Source organism: Gouania willdenowi, chromosome 6, assembly GCF_900634775.1.
Source record: "Gouania willdenowi chromosome 6, fGouWil2.1, whole genome shotgun sequence".
In the NCBI taxonomy this organism is placed as follows: domain Eukaryota; kingdom Metazoa; phylum Chordata; class Actinopteri; order Blenniiformes; family Gobiesocidae; genus Gouania; species Gouania willdenowi.
This window is the reverse complement of record NC_041049.1, coordinates 231050-255113: the sequence shown is the minus strand read 5'-3', so window position 1 is coordinate 255113 and position 24064 is coordinate 231050. Positions and strand designations below refer to the sequence as shown.

Below are 24064 nucleotides of genomic sequence, written 5' to 3'. Positions count from 1 at the left end.
AGCTCCAGCTACTCTGCCCAACAACACTGTGTGTGTGTGTGCGTGTGTGTGTGCGTGCGTCCATCTGCACACACACACACACACACACCTGTATAAGGAGTCCTTCTGGACCCCAGCAGATCTTTGTGTTCCCTCTGAGCTGCAGGATGTCAGTGATCATCAGACCAGGCATGTATAGTGTATGTGTGTGTGTTGGGCTCTTTGGTAAACCTACACACACACGATGTGAACTGAGCAGTAAACCCTTGTTTCCTGGTCTCAGTGTGTGTTGTGTGGCTGTTGTGTGTCAGTGTGATGTTGTGTAGTGTGTGTACAGCTCCAGTGTGTACCAACGCACAGGTCGGATGTCACGCTGTGTCTCTGAACAACTTGTTTGACAGAATCATCCAACACTCAGCCAAGATGCACCGCGTCTCCAACGACCTGCACCAGCAGTTTGTGAGTCCAGCTCTTATTCATATTAATATTATTTTTAAAAAATTGCATTTTTAACGGCCTGAACGTGTTAAAAACTGACGAAAATTTAAATGCATGTTAGGACTGGTAGGTGGAGTTGCACATGTAAATGTAAAAATGACTCAATAGGGGGATAGTACAAATAGTATCACATAAGCTACGAAATTCTGTAGATTTCTGACATCACTGTAAAGGTAGGACTGATGACATCATCACTGTAAAGGTAGGACTGATGACATCATCACTGTAAAGGTAGGACTGATGACATCATCACTGTAAAGGTAGGACTGATGACATCATCACTGTAAAGGTAGGACTGATGACATCATCACTGTAGAGAACAAAATTGGTCTGTCAACATACAGTGATGATGTCATCAGTTAGAACATTACTTAGCTAATCACTGCACTCTGTAGCTACGTGCATGCCAGAGCCAATCACTGGAGAGCCCACCCCCATGCCCCACCCATTTTGGAACATTGGGACATTGTAATATTAGTGTAGGGATGTAATGATTCACTCAACTCCGGATACGATTCGATTCACGATACGATTCTCTCGTGATTTATTTTACAAAATGAGACTATATAAATGATGACCTGAAAAATATTAATTTATTTTTTTCAGGAAAAAACTAGAAAATACTGTACTATTTCCCTTTTATTTTTCATTGTCAAAAGAATCCCTTGATAAACTATTCAAAACAATGCAATTTAACTAAAAATAAATCTTGAATGAAATAAATAAAGGAATAATACAAATAAAGAAAGCCAATTAATTTAAATTCTGGTTCTATAGTAAACAATGCAAAACTGCATAATAGTTCTTTTTCTTTTTAAAAGTGCAACTGAAAATGTATTTTGTGCCTTAACAATTGGTCATTTCACTGTATTTACGTCAGATATTTGTTTGGACCAGCAGATGGCGCTGGTAACCCAGTGGTCGGTTGGCATGCAGAAATTCTGTGCAGTGAAGAAGAGATGCTATGCTAGCAGACAGAGCTAATAGAAAAACGTGACTTTTTCAGATATTCACGTAATATTATTTCAGTGCTAAAGGGGTAAGGAATCATTTATGAATATGTTTAAGAGTAGTAGGCGATTCCGCCTACGCTTCTGGACAAGAGAAGGATAAATATATTGCTCCCTCTGCTATTTAAAAAAGTACTGCAATTCAATTTTCTGAGTATCGATAACCGTGATACCTATGAATCAATTTTTAACTGCCTTAGGATTAATTGTTACATCCCTAATTAGATGATATTGTTTGTATTGTAAAATCAAGGATTGTTGTTACAAATGAGTTAAATTTCATGTTTCTAGAGCTAAAGGTGTTCCCTGGAGGACGAGAGAACAAACGTGGATTATTGAACATTTGAAGGTGTGGCCTGATGATTCTCTAATACAAACAAGCCATATTAGTGGGATTATGTTTGGACTGCAATGATACTGTTAATACATTATTTCTAACTGATGACATCATCACTGTATGTTCTAAAATGGGTGGGGCGTGGCGGTGGGCTCTCCAGTGATTGGCTCTGGTGCGCACGTAGCTACGAAGTGCAGTGATTAGCCACCTAACCTTAACATTTCTGCCACACAACTCAACATGCACCACGTACCGACGTGTGTGGTTGTGAGGGCCTGTTCATCACTGCCTGCAGCTTTAATAAATATTATTATTATGATAATAATTATATTGTTATTATCATTAACATAATCGTCATCGTTGTTACTATTATTGCTGCTGTTTATTGCTAACCTTTGTTATATTTATACAGGTAAATCCAGTTGAGACGTGTTTTGAACAACAATATTAATAATGATTAAAAACAAAACATTTAAGAGTTCCAAAGTCAGGTTCTAATTAGAACATCTCTAAACCCGCAGAACAGGAACAGGTTCACAGTGACTTTTTACATTTCTTAATAAATGGACTAAAACTGTAGATGTGGCTGTAGGTTGTTCCAGGTGAAAGGGGGCGGAGCCAGAGCTCTGTATGTATGAATGAAAGCGTAGCAGTGCTAACCCTATGCTATACGCTAACCCTGTGGACAGTGATGAGCAATGAACCATAGAGCTCTGAATAGTAGAGATATTCATATATATGAATTATTGTTATTGATCAGAGGGTAGGTACAGGTTTGACATCTTTTTGTGTGTGTGTGTGTGTGTGTGTGTGTGTCACTGCTGACCTTTGGCTGACCTGTGACCTCTGACTATTACTTCCTGTTTCCTGTCAGGAGCTCCATGTGCTGCCCAGTAGGAACCAGGTGGGGAGGGGGGGTCATATCTGTCACACCTCCACCATCATGACCCCCAACGGGAAGGAGAACGCTCAGAGGATGGCAGTGAGTGGCCTTTAGAGGGCAGGGGTTCTCAACCTTGGGGTCATGAGACACTGGGAGGGGGTCCCCACATGCCTTCAAGAAAATAAGAATATTTTTATGAACAATTTCAGCCCATTTTTTCTTATTTTTTACCATTTTTCTACAACTCCATCAAACTCACCATTTTCAGTCACTTTGAACCATTTTATTAGTGATTAAAACCATGATTTCCATCTTTAAGATGAATATAATAATAATAATAATAAACGTTCCTGGATAACAGTAGATATTATTCAGATGAATAAATAAATGTGGTTATCACAGATTCATAGAACAATAGACCATCATTTTACTGACTTTATGGATGGACCCCAAAAATCTCTCCTTTATTCCCCCTTATAGATGGTCCTGTCTCCACATGACTGTTCTTCAATGTTCATGTCTGTGTTCAACCACCTTCAGCTACAGTGGGGGTCACTGCTCTATGGGACCTTTATTTTGGAGGGTCCCCGCTCTCTGGGACCTTTATTTTGGAGGGTCCCCACTCTCTGAGACCTTTATTTTGGAGGGTCCCTGCTCTCTGGGACCTTTATTTTGGAGGGTCCCCACTCTCTGAGACCTTTATTTTGGAGGGTCCCTGCTCTCTGGGACCTTTATTTTGGAGGGTCCCCACTCTCTGAGACCTTTATTTTGGAGGGTCCCTGCTCTCTGGGACCTTTATTTTGGAGGGTCCCCGCTCTCTGAGACCTTTATTTTGGAGGGTCATGGCCTAATAAAGGTTGAGAACCACTGTAATTGAGTGTCGTTCTATGAGCTGACCAATCACAGGGCTCTGACTGTGCTGCAGAGGGAGGGGCTTACTCAGGTCATCCTCCAGCTGCTGATGGCGTGGACTGACCCTCTGATGAACCTCCATCACAGCAGCACCAATGTGTCGGTGGATATGAGCTCCATGGTGGGAGAGCTGAGGAGAGGCGTGCAGCGATTGGCTGAGAAGGTCCTCCTCCTCCTCCTCTTCCTCCTTTTCCTCCCTCTTACTGGCCCTCACATGTTCTCCTCTCCTCCAGATGCACACCCTGGGACTACTCACAGACCCTGACAGCAGTGTGGTCTCTCCTGAAGCTCTGATGACATCACATCCTGTCCCGTGGCGTCTCATGAACCTCTACGACATCCTCTACTGTTTTCGCAGAGACTCCAACAAGGTCCACAACTACCTGAGGATCCTCAAGTGTCGTATTGTCCCTGAGCACGGCTGTTAGAGCGTGGGAAAAAAAGTTTTTATGTCTGTTATAAACACTTTTATCACACTATGTGATGTGTGACATCATTATTACACACACACACCCATTGAACCCAATAATCCTCATTTATCAACAATGTGTGTAAACGTGAGTTCACGTTGTGGTAAAACAGGACCAACGTGTGTTCTATTTCATCCCTGCTGACCGCCAGAGGCGGTGCTTTAAGCACTGAATATTCCCCTTCGCGCATGCGCAGTGCGAGTATGTATACCAACAATGTCACCAGTGACCCCTGGATGACCCAGAGGAAGTTTATATCTTCCGGTGTCACTCCAGGGTACTTTCCTTTTTTTATTCTCGCGCGCAGTTACTGGAATACTGTGCATACAGCTGCCGTCGCTAGATTCTCCAGATTCTACAGGGTGAATGTAGCCACACCCCATCCATTGGCTGTGGTTCTTCGGCCAGAGTCCTCTGACCCTACACACTGAAGGGTAGTAAGCAGGATTCTTCGTGACTTTTCTGGTATAAGTCATTCAGTGCTTAAAGCATCGCCTCTGGCGGTCAGCAGGGATGAATTAGAACGAAGAGTTACGAATGTAACTATGGTTCTATGAATCCCGAATGACCGCCAGAGCTCTTTGTCACTCAGAACCCTCGTGTGCTCGCGAGAAGATTCTGTAGGAAAGTACCCTGGAGTGACACCGGAAGATATAAACTTCCTCTGGGTCATCCAGGGGTCACTGGTGACATTGTTGGTATACATACTCGCACTGCGCATGCGCAAAGGGGAATATTCAGTGCTTAAAGCACCGCCTCTGGCGGTCAGCAGGGATGAAATAGAACCATAGTTACATTCGTAACTCTTCGATTTATAAACATTGGTATCCAACCAATCACAGCACACCAATGATTAGGTGTTGATGAATTTGGCTGAATTCGATCATCATTAAGATATTTTTAGGGTCCCGCCCACTGAGGTCAAACAAGAAAATAAACTTTTCCAAGAAGAAAATCATCTTCACATCTGGAGCAAAACAAAGTAAAAGTGTGAAAACTGGACTTAAAGAATCTCATTTAAACGCTCTGTGAAAGATCAGCTACTGAACAGGTGACGTCTGCCCCCCTGTGTGCACTGACGTTTATAACGTACACACGCTTTGGACAATAAACATCACATTAAAGAAGTTAATAAATCCCTTAAAAAAAGCCTTAAAATTACTAAATGTTCTTCTTTATGTTTATTTTGCCTTTAACTAATTTCACCTTTAATTCATCACATTACTGATTAAATACTGAAGCACGTTAGGAAAAGTTTAAGGAAATATTTACATTTAGAAACATAAATGCGGTGGCTCTAATAAGACTTTTTCAATGAAACCCCCTCCCTGGGTGAAATGTTCCTTTTGGGGTAAAAAAGCATGTGCATTATTGTTAAAGATTAGGGTTAGATTAAATATGATATTAATATATGCATGTGGACAATGTTCATTTATTTTAGTTGAAATAACATTTCAATCATACAAAGTGTCGGAAATAAATGGAATTCAATGTCAGTTTTATGGTTATTGTGTTGTGTAATAGTTGTAGTTTTTTACACTAAAATTATGAACTATAACCTAATGTTAACCCTATAATAGTTGAATAATTCACTAGTTTCAACTAGAAAGTTGTAAAAATGTTCATTCTGCACCCGTCAGAGACGACGTCTCAACTTCAGGTCATTACGTCATTTCAACGTTGGTCGGCTCAGCAGACGTTTTCCAGACAGCCCAAAAAAGACGAAATAAGAATCCATAAACCTTATGCTTTCACGTGCTCTTCCTTATCTTCTCAGCTACCGTAACCAAATGTAAAGCAGGAGATCAGCAAATTAACAAACTCTGACAAAATACATTTTAATAACTGTGTTGCACTGTCGTGTTAGAAGTTTAATGTGAAGTGCAGCTCGTATAACACCTGCCATGGCCGCGCGCTCGATCTCCACCGCCGGGATTTAAACATTTAGATTTAACATTTAGATATAAGATTAAGCATTTAGATATGATATATAACATTTATATTTAGATTTAAACATTTAGATTTAGATTTAACATATATTTAGATTTAGATTTAAACATTTAGATTTAACATTTAGATATGATATATAACATTTATATTTAGATTTAAACATTTAGATTTAACATATAATATTTAGATTTAGATTTAAACATTTAGATTAAGATTTAGCATTTACATATGATATATAACATATTTAGATTTAAACATTTAGATTTAACATTAATTTAGATTTAGATTTAAACATTTAGATTTAGATTTAACATTTAGATATAAGATTAAGCATTTAGATATGATATATAACATTTATATTTAAACAATTAGATTTAGATTTAACATATATTTAGATTTAGATTTAAACATTTAGATTTAACATTTAGATATGATATATAACATTTATATTTAGATTTAAACATTTAGATTTAACATATAATATTTAGATTTAGATTTACACATTTAGATTAATATTTAGCATTTACATATGATATATAACATATTTAGATTTAAACATTTAGATTTAACATTAATTTAGATTTAGATTTAAACATTTAGATTTAGATTTAACATTTAGATATAAGATTAAGCATTTAGATATGATATATAACATTTATATTTAAACAATTAGATTTAGATTTAACATATATTTAGATTTAAACATTTAGATTTAGATTTAACATTTAGATATAAGATTAAGCATTTAGATATGATATATAACATTTAGATTTAAACATTTAGATTTAGATTTAACATATAAGATTTAGATTTAAAGATTTAGATTTAACATTTAGATATGATATATAACATTTAGATTTAGATTAAATATTTAGACTTAGATTTAACATTTAGATATAACATATAACATTTAGATTTAAAATTTAGATTTAGATTTAATATTTAGATAGATTCAACATTTAGAAATAACATACCATTTAGATTTAGATTTAAATATTTAGATTTAATACTTTTTTTTACCTCTATATATGTGGTTACATTTTGTGTTAAATGTAGGAAAATGTGCTAAATATGAGAAAAGTGAGATAAAAAAATGAAAATGTGTTGGCTACAACTTTTAAAACGAGGTGGGCTTCATTGATAATTGGAGATCCTTCTGGGGAAAACCGAACCTGATAGGAAGAGATGGATTCCATCCTACTTTGGAGGGAGCATCTCTACTATCAGAAAACATGGCACAGTCACTGTTATGACATCTCATGAATGAGACCATGTTACAGAGGCGGAGTCCTCCACGCCCCTCTGCGCTTGCCTTAGAATCAGAATCAGAATCAGAATCAGCTTTATTGACCAGGTACAGTTTAGAACAATACGAGGAATTTGACTTGGTAGTTGCAGTGAAAGAAGACGCATCAACACACCGGAGCAGCCTTTTGCGGCGCCCACATATTTAGGTGAAAAAAGGGATCAATAACAGGAGGAGAGGAGGGGTGAGGGGGAAAAACTGCCAGTTTGAAACTGATTTCCTTAAACAGAGAAAACAGTGTGAAACCAGGAAAAAAAACGCCTCTGCAAACATAAATATAAGCATGACACAGTCAAACAACTCGAGACAAGGCATGTGGGAAGGGTTGGGTGGGAGGTTGGCTGGGGGAGGGGGTCAGGTGGGAAGAACAACAGGAGTCCAGCCGTTTGGGGACATGGGCGTGCTGCCAGTCGGCGCTGCAACCACGCCTCCATGCAGCTGCGGTTGGGAGGTGGGGAAAGATGGCCGACGAGGCATTTGAAGTTGAAGACCTGTAGCTGCGTTACTGACAACCAGATGACGTGTGGAAAAGTTCAGCATCAACAGTTCCAGGAGGAATGTAGGGAAGGAGTGGGGGGAGGGAGTGGGGGTAAGAGCCGCCGTCTGCAGAAACTTCCTGGTGATAAGAGTTGAGACAACCTTGGCTTTAGCCTTGGCTTTAGCCTTGGCTAGCTGGGGAGCTGAAAGGGAGATAAGCAATGTGATTTGATACAGGCTATGTTAATTTCCAATAGCCTTCTGTCCTGGGTCTCTCTGCTGTAATCCAATGAATGGCCTAGTTTCCACTTCCAAGTCAGGTCTCCAACTTCTCCCAGTTGTTATCCATAACGCGTAGACGATCCAAAAGCTCTTGCTTTTGATATCGATCAACACATGAGTCTGAGTGTTCAGAGCCCTGCTACATCCTTCAGAAATCACTGGCAGCTTTTCCAAAACAGTCACCAGCGTAGTACGGACTTTTCCATAGATTAGGAAGCCACCAGCTCCGATCAGCAGCATGCCTACTATCATTATTCCAATCATGTAGATGTCCTCCACGTCTTCCACGGAAAGGATGGACAGACACACAACTCGCCACTTGTTCCAAGGGTCAAGTGTGTATCCAGCCGCAAACGTCCCGCTTGGACATGCGGGGTCACCACCCCTGGTTCTTTTTGTCGAAAAAATCTGATCGATAGCACTGAGAGACCAACTAATTAATTCCATTATTCCGGTTTTGGATGAGTTACAGAGAGAGACTGTTGTTAGTTTCACAAGACCTGACAAAGCAGCAGCTGGGAGAGAGATAAGAAAGGAAGGAGGGAGAAACAGAGAGTGCGACTGTCCTCGTTGAGAGAAGCAAGAAGGACAGTTTCCCTCCCATTGCTATTATGATAGCTGTGTTCATCGCCATGACAACTGTTGTGATGGTGATGAATATTATTTTATGGAGACGGTGTCTGTCCCTCGACCCATATTTCACAATGATTTTAACATAAAATCAAATAAAAGAGCTATCAATTATAAAAATCTGAAAAAAATTAAAATCTCAAATCTAGAAACACCAAAACATAAAAGCATTAGATGTGCTCTATTAAATATTAGATCACTGATATCCAAATCTCTACTAGTAAATGACCTTATCTCAGAAAATAACTTTGATTTATTCTGTTTAACTGAAACATGGCTGTATCAAGATGAATATGTTAGTTTAAATGAAGCCACTCCTCCCAGTCATTTAAATACTCATATGCCACGAGACATAGGCCGTGGAGGTGGTGTAGCAGCTATTTATCATTCCTCTCTCCTAATCTATCCTAAACCAAAGGCCAGTTACACTTCCTTTGAAAGCCTGGTTCTAAATTTATCTCATATCAAATCAAAAACCTGCCAGCCAGTCTTATTTGTGATAATTTACCGTCCTCCAGGCCCTTATTCTGAATTTCTATCAGAATTCTCTGAGTTTATATCAAACTTAGTCCTCAGTTCTGATAAAATACTGATAGTAGGAGATTTTAATATCCATGTGGACAAAGATAGTGATAGCCTGAGCTCAGCCTTTATGTCCCTAATAGACTCAGTTGGCTTTTTTCAAACTATTAATGAAGCTACTCATCGTTTAAATCATACTCTTGATCTTGTTCTAACATATGGCCTTGATATTAATGAACTAAAAGTCTACCCTGAAAATCCTCTGCTATCAGATCACTTTTTAATATCTTTTAACATTATCCTAGAGGATCTCGCACTGTGCAATAAAATAGTTAGGAGTAGAAATCTGTCTAATAGTGCTGTGGCTAAATTTAAAGAGGCCATTCCTGCTGCCTTAAACTCAGTGCACCATCCAATAAATAACTATGATATTAATTATAACCCCTCTCAACTGGATCTGCTTGTCGATAGCTCTGCTAGTCTACTAAAATCCACCTTGGACTCAATTGCCCCATTGAGGGAAAAAACTATTAAACGTCAGAGGAAAGCTCCGTGGTTTAGCTCTGAAACTCACACACTCAAACAAACAACCCGTAAATTAGAGAGAATGTGGCGCTCCAATAAAACAGAGGAGTCACGAATACTTTGGCAAGAAAGCCATAGTAAATACATGACAGCCTTACGACATAGTCGATCTACATACTACTCCTCACTAATTGAAGAAAATAAAAATAATCCGAGGTACCTTTTCAGCACTGTAGCCAGGCTAACACAAAGTCAGAGCTCTATTGAGCCCATGATTCCTCTAGCCCTCAGCTGTGAGGACTTTATGACATTTTTTAACCATAAAATTCATAAGATTAGAGATAAAATTAGCCACTCCCTGCCTTCACCTGGGCCTGCTGTACCATTAAATGTAAATAGGCCTAACCTAAACTGTTTCACACATATAGGACTTCAGGAACTTAACTCTATTATTTCATCCTCCAAACCATCGACCTGCCTTTCAGATCCGATCCCAACTAAGCTGTTTAAAGAAGTTGTTCCCCTGGTCTGCCCATCTTTGTTGGAGACAATAAATATATCCCTATCAATAGGCTACGTGCCACAGTCCTTTAAAGTAGCTGTAATCAAACCCCTTCTCAAAAAACCTACTCTTGATTCCAGCACTTTAGCAAACTACAGGCCTATATCTAATCTTCCTTTTATTTCAAAGATTCTTGAGAAAGTTGTGGCAGCTCAGCTCTGTGACTTCCTTCAAAACAACAGCCTGTTCGAGGACTTCCAGTCAGGCTTTAGAGCTCAACACAGCACAGAGACTGCTTTAGTTAAAGTAACTAATGATCTACTCTGGGTTTCAGATGAAGGACGACTCTCAGTGCTGGTTTTATTAGATCTTAGTGCAGCTTTTGACACTATAGATCACTATATTCTACTAGAGAGATTAGAGGAATTACTTGGAATCACAGGGACTGCCCTAAACTGGTTTAAGTCCTACCTATCTGATAGGTACCAGTTTGTACACGTGAATAATAAGTCTTCTGTGTACACTAAAGTAAGCTACGGGGTTCCTCAGGGCTCTGTGCTAGGTCCAATCCTCTTCTGTATCTATATGATCCCCCTTGGTAATGTTATGAGAAAATACTCTGTTAACTTCCACTGCTATGCTGATGATACCCAACTGTATGTATCAATGAAGCCAGGTGAGACAAATCAGCTATCTAAACTTGAGGCCTGTCTAAAGGACATTAGGGCCTGGATGGACCAAAATGTTCTTCTTCTCAACTCAGACAAGACTGAGGTCATTGTACTGGGCCCACAACACCTTAGAGAAACCTATGCTAGCCTAACTGCCCTAGATGGCATTACTCTGGCACAAAGCACAACTGTTAGAAACCTTGGGGTTCTATTTGATCAGGACTTATCCTTCAACTCTCACATAAAACAAACTTCAAGAACTGCCTTCTTTCATCTCCGTAACATTGCTAAAATCAGATCTATCCTGTCTCAGGGCGACGCCGAAAAACTAGTCCATGCTTTTGTTACCTCTAGACTGGATTATTGTAATTCTCTTTTAGCAGGCTGCCCGAGCAAGTCGCTTAAGACACTTCAGCTGGTTCAAAATGCTGCAGCACGTGTACTGACTAAAACTAGGAGAAGAGATCACATTACTCCTGTATTAGCCTCTCTGCATTGGCTTCCCATAAAATATAGAATAGAATTCAAGATTCTTCTTCTCACTTATAAAGCCCTAAATGGACAGGCACCAGTCTATCTCAAGGAGCTTGTAGTGCCATACAATCCCCCCAGAACACTACGCTCTCAAAATGCTGGACTACTCGTTGTTCCATTTGTCTCTAAAAGTAGTATAGGAGGAAGAGCTTTCAGTTATCAGGCCCCACTTCTCTGGAACCATCTACCAACCACGGTGGGATCCTCAGTGTGGAGTTACAGAGACTCAACAACTCTGTCTCCACCCTCTCCTCTGCACACACCCAACACAGCATAACGTGGATGGCTGTTCATCATAGGAATGGGATCCACACAAGGTTCCTGCTGCTTAACAGAAGGTTTTCCTTGCCGCCATGATGAATTCATGTTGGGTGTGGGATACATATGTATGTGTATATACGTATATATGCATATGTGTGGATCCATAAAATGAAGAGTCCGTCCTTAAGACTGCTCTACTGTAAAGTGTCTTGAGATACCATTGGTTATGATTTGGCGCTATACAAATAAAGATTGATTGATTGATTGATTAATTGATTGATTGATTGATTGATTGATTAATTGATTGATTGATTGATTGATTGATTGATTGATTGATTGATTGATTGATTATACTACATTTTTACACTTGGCACCTCATAATGCATCCCCTTTACTATTCATTATGGTTGTGGAAATTCTTACCATTATGTTCAAAAACTGTGAAGAAGTAATAAAATAGATGTTTTAGGTAACCTATTAGCTATAATTCAGCTTGCAGATGATACCACCCTTTTCCTTAAAATGAAATGTATCTTTAGCTCTACAAGTAATCAGTCGCTTTTTCAAAACCTCTGGACTTCACTTAAATATTGATAAATGTGAATTAATGGTAATTCATGACCACCCTCAAATAGCCCTGTATGATAAACCCGTTAAAGACCAAGTCAAATACTTATGGATTAACATCTCAAAAAAAGTCAGAAATCCGATTAAAAAGCAACTTTAATAATACACTTAAAAAGAGTAAAACTATCTTAAATACATGTTTACAAAGAGATTTCTTTATATTTGGTAGGTTATTAGCTCTTTATAATGGAAGGTCTCTCAAGAATCATTTACGCTGAATATTCTCTGGACATAAAACAAACTGTTATTAAACAAATCAATCAAAAATATTTCAGTTTCATCTGAAAAATAGACATCATGATATAAGGAGGAGTGACATCATCAAGTCTTTAGAAGAAGGCGGTCTTAATGCGTCCACTTTGATCTGATGAATGGTGTTTAAAACTAAGATGGTTACAAAACTTTATGACTCATATTTAAAAACTTTATGGTTTAATCTTCCAGCTAAAATATTCTCCAACGTATCGTCAGCAATCAATTGCTTTTACACTGTGACTTTGAACTGTCCAAACTACCCATAAAAATATCAAAATTACATGAACAAGTCCTACTGTACTGGAAATTAATATATAAACATATTTCACACTCCATAACGCACCAATATGGAACAATCGGTATATCTTCATGAAATAAAGTTATTTTACTTTATTTAATAAACTAGACTGGGATGATAAAGAAGAACCTCTGCTGGTTAGTGACGTCAGGTGATAACATTACATCACTGTCTAATAAAGTTATTGAATAATAATGACACAATAAACTGAGTCAGTGTAATCATACTAAATTATTATCTACAGTTATTATTAAATCTGACACTAGTGTAGGATGTGGATCAGACAATAAATCATATCATCTCCGCTAGGGGCGCTATGCTAACACAGAGGCTGAAACCAACCGCTATAAACCACCACAGAAGAAGAGAGTGTGCAGTGTGACTCCAGACCGACAGAGGGCAGAACATCCTTTAATTCAACCAGTTAAACCTCATGTTAGTGTTAGAGCAGCATTAGCAGCTTTAGCAGCATTAGCAGCATTAGCAGCATGGCAGCTATAGGAGTTCACTTTGGTTACACATCAGCCTGTGTAGCTGTGCTTAAGGTAACCGTGTTTTTATTGGCTTTTATTGAGTTTGTTCATGTAGAGCAGTGGTTTTAATGTGTGTGTGTGTGTGTGTGTGTGTGTGTGTGTGTGTGTGTGTGTGTGTGTGTGTGTGTGTAGGATGGCTGTGCTGATGTTGTTGCTAATGATGCAGGAGACAGAGTAACTCCTGCTGTCGTTGCTTATAGAGACACTGAACAGGTAACACAACGACACAACTACTACTACACACACACACACACACACACACACACACACACACACACACACACACACACACACACACACACACACACACACACTAGGGATGTAACGATATCTAAATCCCACGGTTCAATATAAGATAATTACTGCGGTATTGTAGGAAAGCTTATGGTTAGCATCAATGCTAACAATAACAAGAATGATGACCATTGAGAAATGGTGTGTTCTCCATTTTGACTGTATGTATTTAGATTTATAACATTATATAAATACTGTCTTCTTACACATACAGACTCTGGAGATTAAGTTCAAACAATCTAATGGAGACAGGTATAGAAACAATTCATATAATTAAATAGGGTAACCCTAATTCTGTTTAGATTCATTTGAGGTTTTTCTAGAGAAATATGATAAAGTCAACATTTATTTATTAGTCAGGGACAATGGAGTTCAACATAGAAACTAAATAAATGTTCAGCTGATGTGATGCACATAAAAGTTTACAGCTAATGCTAGTTTACATCTCCTGTCCCTGGTTGGGCCTTTATATGTTACAGTGGAATAACACACACACACACACACACACACTAGTAGGTAAAACTTTCCTCAGACATTCCTCAGAAGCATTTATTTAAATCTGCTAATCCCGATTGGCCGGTGAAGTGCGTCAGTCCTCTAGGTGGAGACACACCTCCTATAAAAGGAGGACACAGACAGACGCCCACCATTCAAAATAAGCACCTTTTCTCCTTGTTTGAGCAAGAAGGGTAGTCTGGTGAGACATCTCACTCATATTACTCATAGAACTGGGGTTATATACATAACCTAAAGTTCTATTTCATAACATTTAGTGAGATGTCTCACTATGGGATATGGAAACTCCCGTAGAGCAGACATGCTTATCAAGCCTCGAGGGCAGAAGTCTGATCACATCAAGACAGTAAAACTGCCTGTACCATGGAAACATCCAGCATCTAAAAGCGGACAAATGTGAGGTCCAACTCGCTGCTGCACAGATGTCCTGAACAAAGCCCAGGATGTGGCAAGACCCTGAGTCGTGTGTGCATGCAGACCCATAGGCGGCTGCAGTCCAATCAGAGCCAACGGGGGGAACGCGTAAAGAAGCACAGCGCCCAAGCATGCGCTAGTGCGTCTACGCCGAGGGTAGCGTCCGTGCTACACAGGGAGAAGAACATTGTGCGTTTTCTTCCCCTGCCAACACGGCCACCTCGGCCCATTTGTAACGGGCACACAGCTGCTGCACCACCTCCGGGTGTAAAGTGGCGCGCCCCTGGATAACAGGTCGGCGCCCACGTACATGGCCTGGTAGGCAGTGAGGAGAGAGAGGACATTTGACTGAGAGAGGCGCACAATTGGTGTTTGACTACCTACTTTTTTCAGAATCAGAATCAGAATCAGCTTTATTGACCAGGTACAGTTTAGAACAATACGAGGAATTTGACTTGGTAGTTGCAGTGAAAGAAGACACATCAACACACCGGAGCAGCCATTTGCGGCGCCCACATATTTAGGTGAAGAAGGGATCAATAACAGGAGGAGAGGAGGGGTGAGGGGAAAAAAAACTGCCAGTTTGAAACTGATTTCCCTAAACAGAGAAAACAGTGTGAAACCAGGAAAAAAACCGCCTCTGCAAACATAAATATAAGCATGACACAGTCAAACAACTCGAGACAAGGCATGTGGGAAGGGTTGGGTGGGAGGTTGGCTGGGGGAGGGGGTCAGGTGGGAAGAACAGCAGGATTCCAGCTATTTGGGGACATGGGCGTGCTGCCAGTCGGCGCTGCAACCACGCCTCCATGCAGCTGCGGTTGGGAGGTGGGGAAAGATGGCCAACGAGGCATTTGAAGTTGAAGACCTGTAGCTGCGTTACTGACAACCAGATGACGTGTGGAAAAGTTCAGCATCAACAGTTCCAGGTGGGAATGTAGGGAAGGAGCGGGGGGAGGGAGTGGGGGTAAGAGCCGCCGTCTGCAGAAACTTCCTGGTGATAAGAGTTGAGACAACCTTGGCTTTAGCCTTGGCTAGCTGGGGAGCTGAAAGGGAGATAAACAATGTGATTTGATACAGGCTATGTTAATTTCCAATAGCCTTCTGTTCTGGGTCTCTCTGCTGTAATCCAATGAATGGCCTAGTTTCCACTTCCAAGTCAGGTCTCCAACTTCTCCCAGTTGTTATCCATAACGCGTAGACGATCCAAAAGCTCTTGCTTTTGATATCGATCAACACATGAGTCTGAGTGTTCAGAGCTCTGCTACATCCTTCAGAAATCACTGGCAGCTTTTCCAAAACAGTCACCAGCGTAGTACGGACTTTTCCATAGATTAGGAAGCCACCAGCTCCGATCAGCAGCATGCCTACTATCATTATTCCAATCATGTAGATGTCCTCCACGTCTTCCACGGAAAGGATGGACAGACACACAACTCGCCACTTGTTCCAAGGGTCAAGTGTGTATCCAGCCGCAAACGTCCCGCTTGGACATGCGGGGTCACCACCCCTGGTTCTTTTTGTCGAAAAAATCTGATCGATAGCACTGAGAGACCAACTAATTAATTCCATTATTCCGGTTTTGGATGAGTTACAGAGAGAGGCTCTTGTTAGTTTCACAAGACCTGACAAAGCAGCAGCTGGGAGAGAGATAAGAAAGGAAGGAGGGAGAAACAGAGAGTGCGACTGTCCTCGTTGAGAGAAGCAAGAAAGCCACTGTATCATTAACAGCGCCGCTTTTACAGTGTAAATGATGAAGTTAGGAGTTATTAAAGGATTAGTTCACTCAGAATGGAGGCTTATTAGTAAGGTTGCCACGATAAGTTGAGGAAGTGTACAGCCTCCCGCTGTAGCGGGGGAGGGGCTGCTGCCTCGGCTTTACAGACTGAAGGACGGTGGAGATGTCGCTTGAAAAGTTCACATTTTTCAACTTTGAATCGCACAAGTCGTGTCGCTTTACATTGATTTTTATTGTAATCTAGTCGCTTCAGTCGCATTCAGTGTGAACGCACCTTTAGTGTTAGTATTAATATAAGGGACTGATCAATATCACATAGTGATGGACCAGGTGGGAATAAAAACTTCTCCCTTAACCAATAATCTCTGCCCTGTTTCAAGAACCAATATCTACAACAAGTGGAATGTTATTCAAAGTGCAAAAAGGTTTAACTTTTGCATCTTTAACAGATTCTGATTCTGTTAAGTTTTTAAATTCTTTAATAAAAACTATCAAAGTGTCCAATAAGTTTTATTAAATAAAGCTGAAAGTCATTGAGTAGTGATTTAGTCTGATGGTGCGTTCACTGACACCTAGTGACAGGGAGTTGGATCAATACTTAAATCACACAGTGAAAAAAAAAAAACTGAACATTTTAGAGTGGCCTTTTATTGTGGCCACCCTGAGGCACATCTGTGCACTAATCATGCTGTCTAATCAGTATATTGATATGTCACACCTGTGAGGTGGGAGGGATTATCTCTGCTCATTAACGCATTTATCATCAATATCTGATATGTGTGTGTGTGTGTGCGTGTGCGTGTGCGCGTGCGTGTGTGTAGATTGTGGGTATTGCAGCAAAGCAGGGCAGAGTGCGTAACGCTACCAACACTGTGGTTAAAGTGAAGCAGGTGCTGGGAAGAAGGTACTGCCCCTAATCAATAATTATTAATCATTAACCAAGAAATATGATCAGAATAATGTCAGTGATCACTTTGTGTGTGTGTGTGTGTGTCCACAGCTTCACTGACCCTCACACACAAAGTCACAAACTTCAGAGCAAATGTCCGGTGAGTACACACACTCACACACGCGCACACACACACAGATGTTTCCTGGTGCAGAGAGAACTTCAGACACAGAGCTCATGTCTACATCTGTATTATCGTGTAATGAGTGTAGGGATGTAACGATTAATCGTAAGGCAGTTAAAAATCGATTCATAGGTATAAAGATTCACATCGATGCTGTGAAAATTCAATCGCAGTACTTTTTTAACCAGCAGAGGGCGCTACCCAGAAGTGTTGGCGGCGAGCGAAATCTGCTAATACTTTCTTTCTGGCCATCTACTACTCTTAAACATGTTCATAAATGATTCATTACCCCTTTAGCACCGTAAGAATATCTGTAATATTACGTGAATATCTGTAAAAGTCACGTTTTTCTATTAGCTCTGTCTGCTAGCATAGCATCTCTTCTTCACTGCAAGATATCTTACCAACCACTGGGTTACCAGCGCCCTCTGCTGGTTCAAACAAATATCTGACGTAAATACAGTGAAATGACTGTTTTCTTTTTTTTTAAGTCCAATTGTTAAGGCACAAAATACATTTTTAGTTGCACTTTTAAAAAGAAAAATAACTATTATGTAGTTTTGTATTGTTTACTATAGAACCAGAATTTAAATAATAAGCTTCTTCTTCATTTGTATTATTCCTTTATTTATTTAATTCAAGATTTATTTTTAGTTAAATTGCATTGTTTTGAATAGTTTATCAAAGGATTATTTTGACAATGAAAAATAAAAGGAAAATAATAGTTTTTTCCCTAAAAAAATAAAGGAATATTTTTCATTTATATACACTACAGTCCCATTTTGTAAAATAAATCCCTAAATGAGTGTGTGTATTTCTAACGTGTGTGTGTGTAGGTTGTGTGCAGGGAGGATCAACCGTTCTATCAGATCACATCAGGAGAACAAACACAGTTTGTGTCTCCAAAGAACGTCACTAAACTCATCCTAGAGAAAATGAAAGGTACAGTGTGTGTGTTAGTGTGTGTTATATGTGTGTGTGTGTGTCTTATACGTGTGTGTGTGTGTGTTCCAGAAACAGCTCAGTCTGCTCTGGGTACAGATGTGTGTGATGCTGTTATCACGGTTCCTTTTGAGTTTGAGGAGGCTCAGAAACAAGCTCTGAGGTAGGAGCAACACACACAACACACACACACTGTGTGTGTGTGTTGTGTGTGTGTTTAAAATGTGTGTGTGTGTTTGTAGGGAGGCTGCTGAGGCTGCAGGCTTCACCGTCCTGAGGATGATCCATGAACCTGCTGCTGCTCTAATGGCATACAGCATGGAACAGGAGAAGATCTGTGGGAACAGGTCACACACACACACACACACACACACACACACACACACACACACACACACACACACACACACACACACATACTGAGCACTGCTTAAGTGTGTGTGTGTGTGTGTGTAGCCATGTGCTGGTGTACAAACTGGGCGGGGCCTCTCTGAGTGTGAGCGTGCTCCAGGTGAATGGAGGAATGTTCCGTGTGCTGAGTTCAAACACTGACCACAGCGTGGGAGGGGAGAGCTTCACTGAGGCTCTGGCTCACTTCCTGTCCTCAGAGTTCAAACGGTGAGTACTTCCTGTTCACTCGGTGAGTACTTCCTGTCTACCTCCTCCTTTTGTCGAACACATGACAGTCCTATAATTAATCAGTGTAATTTACTCTAATTAGTCAAAAGTAAAGTATTAGCAACAGTGTGAAATAAAATAAAATAAATTGATGAAGTTTGTACCAATGTTTGCTGGACTTAGCAAATGTATAATAAATGTCATCCTCAGTCCTTAGCCCCTCCTACAGCAAGAAAAAACTAAAAGTGGGAAAATTAATTACACACAAAAAAATGTCATGTACATCCAAGGTGTGCATTAGCTTATAAACACTGTGTGCATGTGTCACTTTGAGCAGCCGCTGGCATTGGCCGACAATAACGTCTGGGAACTACTTCCTGTGTGCGTGCGGCTCCTGTTTGGTCCAACCCACGTTCAAAAAACATGAAAATAAATGTTTTAAAACATGATCACCAAATAATTCCATAATAATGGATACACACCCCGGGGCCATGTGCATGTTGACTAACACTGTGTCAGGGAGATATGTGCTACACACACACACACACACACACACACACACACACACACACACACACACACACACACACACACACACACACACACACACACACACACACACACACACACACACACACACACACACAGACGTTCCTTGCTTTTATACAGTTGTGTGCAAAAGTCAGGCACCCCTTTAAAAACGGCATATTTTATGTATTCAAAAATTAATATTCATATTTATGGTCTCCCTTGTTTATAAGAACATGAACACATAGTTGAACAAAAATAAAAAACATCATATTGAAGTCAGGGCACTCTGAGAGTTTTTAAAAGCTCAGATCTTTACCAGCTCGTTGGTTTTGAAGTGTGTGTGAATAATTGTCATCATGAAGAACCAGCTGGTGGTAATTTCTAGGTTTATTTAAATATGGAGAATCTATGAACCTCTAAGAACCTGTGTAAGACACAAATGAATGTTATTGATGTCCACAATGCTGGTGAGGGCTACTAGAAGATAGCAAAGCGTTATGAGCTTTCAGTCTCCACTGTGTGAGGTATAATTAAAAGATGACAGGAGAGGAGAACTGTGGAGGTGAAGATAAGATCTAGAAGACCAAGGAAACTCAGGAAGGTAAATCAAACCCACATTTGACTTTGAAAGACCTGCAGGTAGATTTATTTGGGGGGGGGGGGGGGGGTGCACCCTTCCACTGTGCAGTGATACTTGCACAAACAAGACCTTCGTGGAAAAGTCTGCAGAAGAAAACCTTGTCTGTGTCCTCATCATAAAATACGTCAAAAATATTGAGCAGAACATCTACAGAAGCCTGATGACTTTTAGAAACAGACGTTAAAATAAAACTCTATGGACACAATAAACAAACGTATGTTTGGAGAAAACAAGGAGCAGCATTTCATGAAAACATCTTGATAAATATGGAGGTGATCCATCATGCTCTGGGGTTGTGTTGCAAACAGTGGGACAGGAAGCTCTGGTGGAGAGAAGAATGGCTTCTATGAAATACCAGTAAAAGAGGAAGCTTCTACAACAGGATAATGATCCTAAACATACCTCAGATCCACCATGGACCTCCTCAAGAAACACAAGCTGAAGGTTTAGGAATGACCTTCACAGTCTCCAGACTTAGACGTCTTTAAAAATGTGTGGGTAGATGTTAAAGAAGCTGTGACCAAGATTATAGCAGAACTGGAATCTTTTTGGAAGTAAGAATGGAGTAAAAATAATGTATAAAATATGTTTATGTCTACCAGAGGTGGTCCTACTAACTACTGTAGGTGTCCTGACTTCTGCTCATATTAAAATTAGGTTTTTTATTTTTTTTATTTTGTTCATTTTATAAAATAAAATGTAACTATGCATTAATGTTTCCTGACAATATTGTCTTTTTTATATATACCAGGGAGACTATAAATATGAATATTAATTTTGTAATACATAAAATATGCTTTTTAAAGGGATGTCCTGACTTTTACACACAACTATGTATATTAGTACAGTGTCTGTTACAGTATGTATTCATATAGTGGGAGGAGCTCAAGTAGAGTTAATTATTATAGTGTGTGCGTGTGCGTGTGCGTGTGTGTGTGTGTGCGTGTAGGTCGTTCAGACAGGATGTGACCTCTAACCCTCGTGCGATGCTAAAGCTGATGACTGGAGCAGAGATGACTAAGCATTCTCTGTCATCAGTAGGCTCTGCTAACTGCTTTGTTGACTCTCTGCACGACGGCATCGACTTTGAGTGTAACGTGTCTAGGTGAGCAACACCCTGTAGTAGTTTACATTAACTACATGTCCCATGATTCTTAGCTCTGTGTGTGTGTGTGTGTGTGTGTGTGTGTGTCAGGGCTCGCTTTGAGCTGCTGTGCTCAGCGCTGTTCAACAGGAGCATTCAGCCAATCAGACGAGTCCTGGAGGAGTGCAGCCTATCAGCACGCAGCATCGACAAGGTGTGTGTGTGTGTGTGTTATATTGTGTGTATATCAGGTGGTGTGTGTGTGTTATATTGTGTGTATATCAGGTGGTGTGTGTGTGTTATATTGTGTGTATATCAGGTGGTGTGTGTGTGTTATATTGTGTGTGTATATCAGGTGGTGTGTGTGTGTGTGTGTTATATTGTGTGTATATCAGGTGGTGTGTGTGTGTGTGTGTTATATTGTGTGTATATCAGGTGGTGTGTGTGTGTGTGTGTTATATTGTGTGTATATCAGGTGGTGTGTGTGTGTGTGTGTTATATTGTGTGTATATCAGGTGTGTGTGTGTGTGTGTTATATTGTGTGTATATCAGGTGGTGTGTGTGTGTGTGTGTGTGTTATATTGTGTGTATATCAGGTGGTGTGTGTGTGTGTGTGTTATATTGTGTGTATATCAGGTGGTGTGTGTGTGTGTGTGTTATATTGTGTGTGTATATCAGGTGGTGTGTGTGTGTGTGTTATATTGTGTGTGTATATCAGGTGGTGTGTGTGTGTGTGTTATATTGTGTGTATATCAGGTGGTGTGTGTGTGTGTGTTGTGTGTGTGTATATCAGGTGGTGTGTGTGTGTTATATTGTGTGTATATCAGGTGGTGTGTGTGTGTGTGTGTGTTATATTGTGTGTATATCAGGTGGTGTGTGTGTGTTATATTGTGTGTATATCAGGTGTGTGTGTGTGTGTGTGTGTTATATTGTGTGTATATCAGGTGGTCTGTGTGTGTTATATTGTGTGTGTATATCAGGTGGTGTGTGTGTGTGTGTGTTATATTGTGTGTATATCAGATGGTGTGTGTGTGTGTTATATTGTGTGTATATCAGGTGGTGTGTGTGTGTTATATTGTGTGTATATCAGGTGGTGTGTGTGTGTTATATTGTGTGTATATCGGTGGTGGTGTGTGTGTGTGTTATATTGTGTGTATATCAGGTGGTGTGTGTGTGTGTGTGTTATATTGTGTGTATATCAGGTGGTGTGTGTGTGTGTGTGTTATATTGTGTGTATATCAGGTGGTGTGTGGTGTGTGTGTGTATATTGTGTGTATATCAGGTGTGTGTGTGTGTGTTATATTGTGTGTATATAAGGTGTGTGTGTGTGTGTGTTATATTGTGTGTATATCAGGTGGTGTGTGTGTGTGTGTGTTATATTGTGTGTATATCAGGTGGTGTGTGTGTGTGTGTGTTATATTGTGTGTATATCAGGTGGTGTGTGTGTGTGTGTGTGTTATATTGTGTGTGTATATCAGGTGGTGTGTGTGTGTGTGTTATATTGTGTGTGTATATCAGGTGGTGTGTGTGTGTGTGTTATATTGTGTGTATATCAGGTGGTGTGTGTGTGTGTGTGTTATATTGTGTGTATATCAGGTGGTGTGTGTGTGTTATATTGTGTGTATATCAGGTGGTGTGTGTGTGTGTGTGTGTGTTATATTGTGTGTATATCAGGTGTGTGTGTGTGTGTTATATTGTGTGTATATCAGGTGTGTGTGTGTGTGTGTGTGTTATATTGTGTGTATATCAGGTGGTCTGTGTGTGTTATATTGTGTGTGTATATCAGGTGGTCTGTGTGTGTTATATTGTGTGTGTATATCAGGTGGTGTGTGTGTGTGTGTGTTATATTGTGTGTATATCAGATGGTGTGTGTGTGTGTTATATTGTGTGTATATCAGGTGTGTGTGTTATATTGTGTGTATATCAGGTGTGTGTGTGTGTGTTATATTGTGTGTATATCAGGTGGGTGTGTGTGTGTTATATTGTGTGTATATCAGGTGGTGGGTGTGTGTGTGTTATATTGTGTGTATATCAGGTGGTGTGTGTGTGTGTGTTATATTGTGTGTATATCAGGTGTGTGTGTGTGTGTTATATTGTGTGTATATCAGGTGGTGTGTGTGTGTTATATTGTGTGTGTATATCAGGTGGTGTGTGTGTGTGTGTGTTATATTGTGTGTATATCAGATGGTGTGTGTGTGTTATATTGTGTGTATATCAGGTGTGTGTGTTATATTGTGTGTATATCAGGTGTGTGTGTGTGTGTGTTATATTGTGTGTATATCAGGTGGTGTGTGTGTGTTATATTGTGTGTATTTCAGGTGGTGTGTGTGTGTGTGTTGTGTGTGTATATCAGGTGGTGTGTGTGTGTGTGTGTTATATTGTGTGTATATCAGGTGGTGTGTGTGTGTGTGTTATATTGTGTGTATATCAGGTGGTGTGTGTGTGTGTGTGTGTGTGTTATATTGTGTGTATATCACGTGGTGTGTGTGTGTGTGTGTTATATTGTGTGTATATCAGGTGTGTGTGTGTGTGTTATATTGTGTGTATATCAGGTGGTGTGTGTGTGTGTGTGTTATATTGTGTGTATATCAGGTGTGTGTGTGTGTGTGTGTGTGTGTGTGTATATCAGGTGGTGTGTGTTATTGTGTGTGTATATAGGTGGTGTGTGTGTGTTATGGATCAGGTGGTGTGTGTGTGTGTTATATTGTGTGTGTATCAGGTGGTGTGTGTGTGTGTTATATTGTGTGTGTAT

General features: G+C 40.0%; 2 protein-coding genes across 3 annotated transcripts in view; both read left to right on the top strand.

The window, feature by feature from the left end:
* Positions 1-35: 35 nt before the first annotated feature.
* prl2 (prolactin 2) lies at positions 36-4098 on the top strand. Of its 2 annotated transcripts, XM_028450989.1 has the most exons (5): positions 311-438; positions 1779-1836; positions 2699-2806; positions 3633-3782; positions 3853-4098. In XM_028450989.1, exons 3-5 carry the CDS (start codon positions 2768-2770, stop codon positions 4045-4047), a joined length of 384 nt encoding a protein of 127 aa, XP_028306790.1. In that variant the 5' UTR covers positions 311-438; positions 1779-1836; positions 2699-2767; the 3' UTR covers positions 4048-4098. The 2 variants fall into 2 exon arrangements, with proteins under 2 accessions (XP_028306789.1, XP_028306790.1); XM_028450988.1 differs by lacking the exon at positions 1779-1836 and having other exon boundaries at positions 36-438.
* Positions 4099-13318: 9220 nt separating this feature from the next.
* Positions 13319-24064, top strand: part of hspa14 (heat shock protein 14) — a 16799-nt gene continuing 6053 nt past the window's right edge. The window contains exons 1-10 of the mRNA XM_028449931.1: positions 13319-13474; positions 13595-13675; positions 17246-17328; positions 17425-17473; positions 18334-18439; positions 18512-18602; positions 18682-18786; positions 18896-19057; positions 21178-21333; positions 21424-21629. Coding sequence (XP_028305732.1) covers positions 13418-13474; positions 13595-13675; positions 17246-17328; positions 17425-17473; positions 18334-18439; positions 18512-18602; positions 18682-18786; positions 18896-19057; positions 21178-21333; positions 21424-21629 — 1096 coding nt within the window. The 5' untranslated portion in view covers positions 13319-13417. The remainder of the gene's footprint in view (positions 13475-13594; positions 13676-17245; positions 17329-17424; positions 17474-18333; positions 18440-18511; positions 18603-18681; positions 18787-18895; positions 19058-21177; positions 21334-21423; positions 21630-24064) is intronic.

Excerpts from the sequence above, each read along its gene's own strand:
- prl2 (XM_028450988.1), top strand. The coding sequence starts at position 295 with ATGTTGTGTAGTGTGTGTACAGCTCCAGTGTGTACCAACGCACAGGTC. Across the intron at positions 439-2,698 it reads ACGACCTGCACCAGCAGTTT|GAGCTCCATGTGCTGCCCAG; the intron begins GTGAGTCCAGCT and ends GTTTCCTGTCAG. Across the intron at positions 2,807-3,632 it reads AGAACGCTCAGAGGATGGCA|AGGGAGGGGCTTACTCAGGT; the intron begins GTGAGTGGCCTT and ends ACTGTGCTGCAG.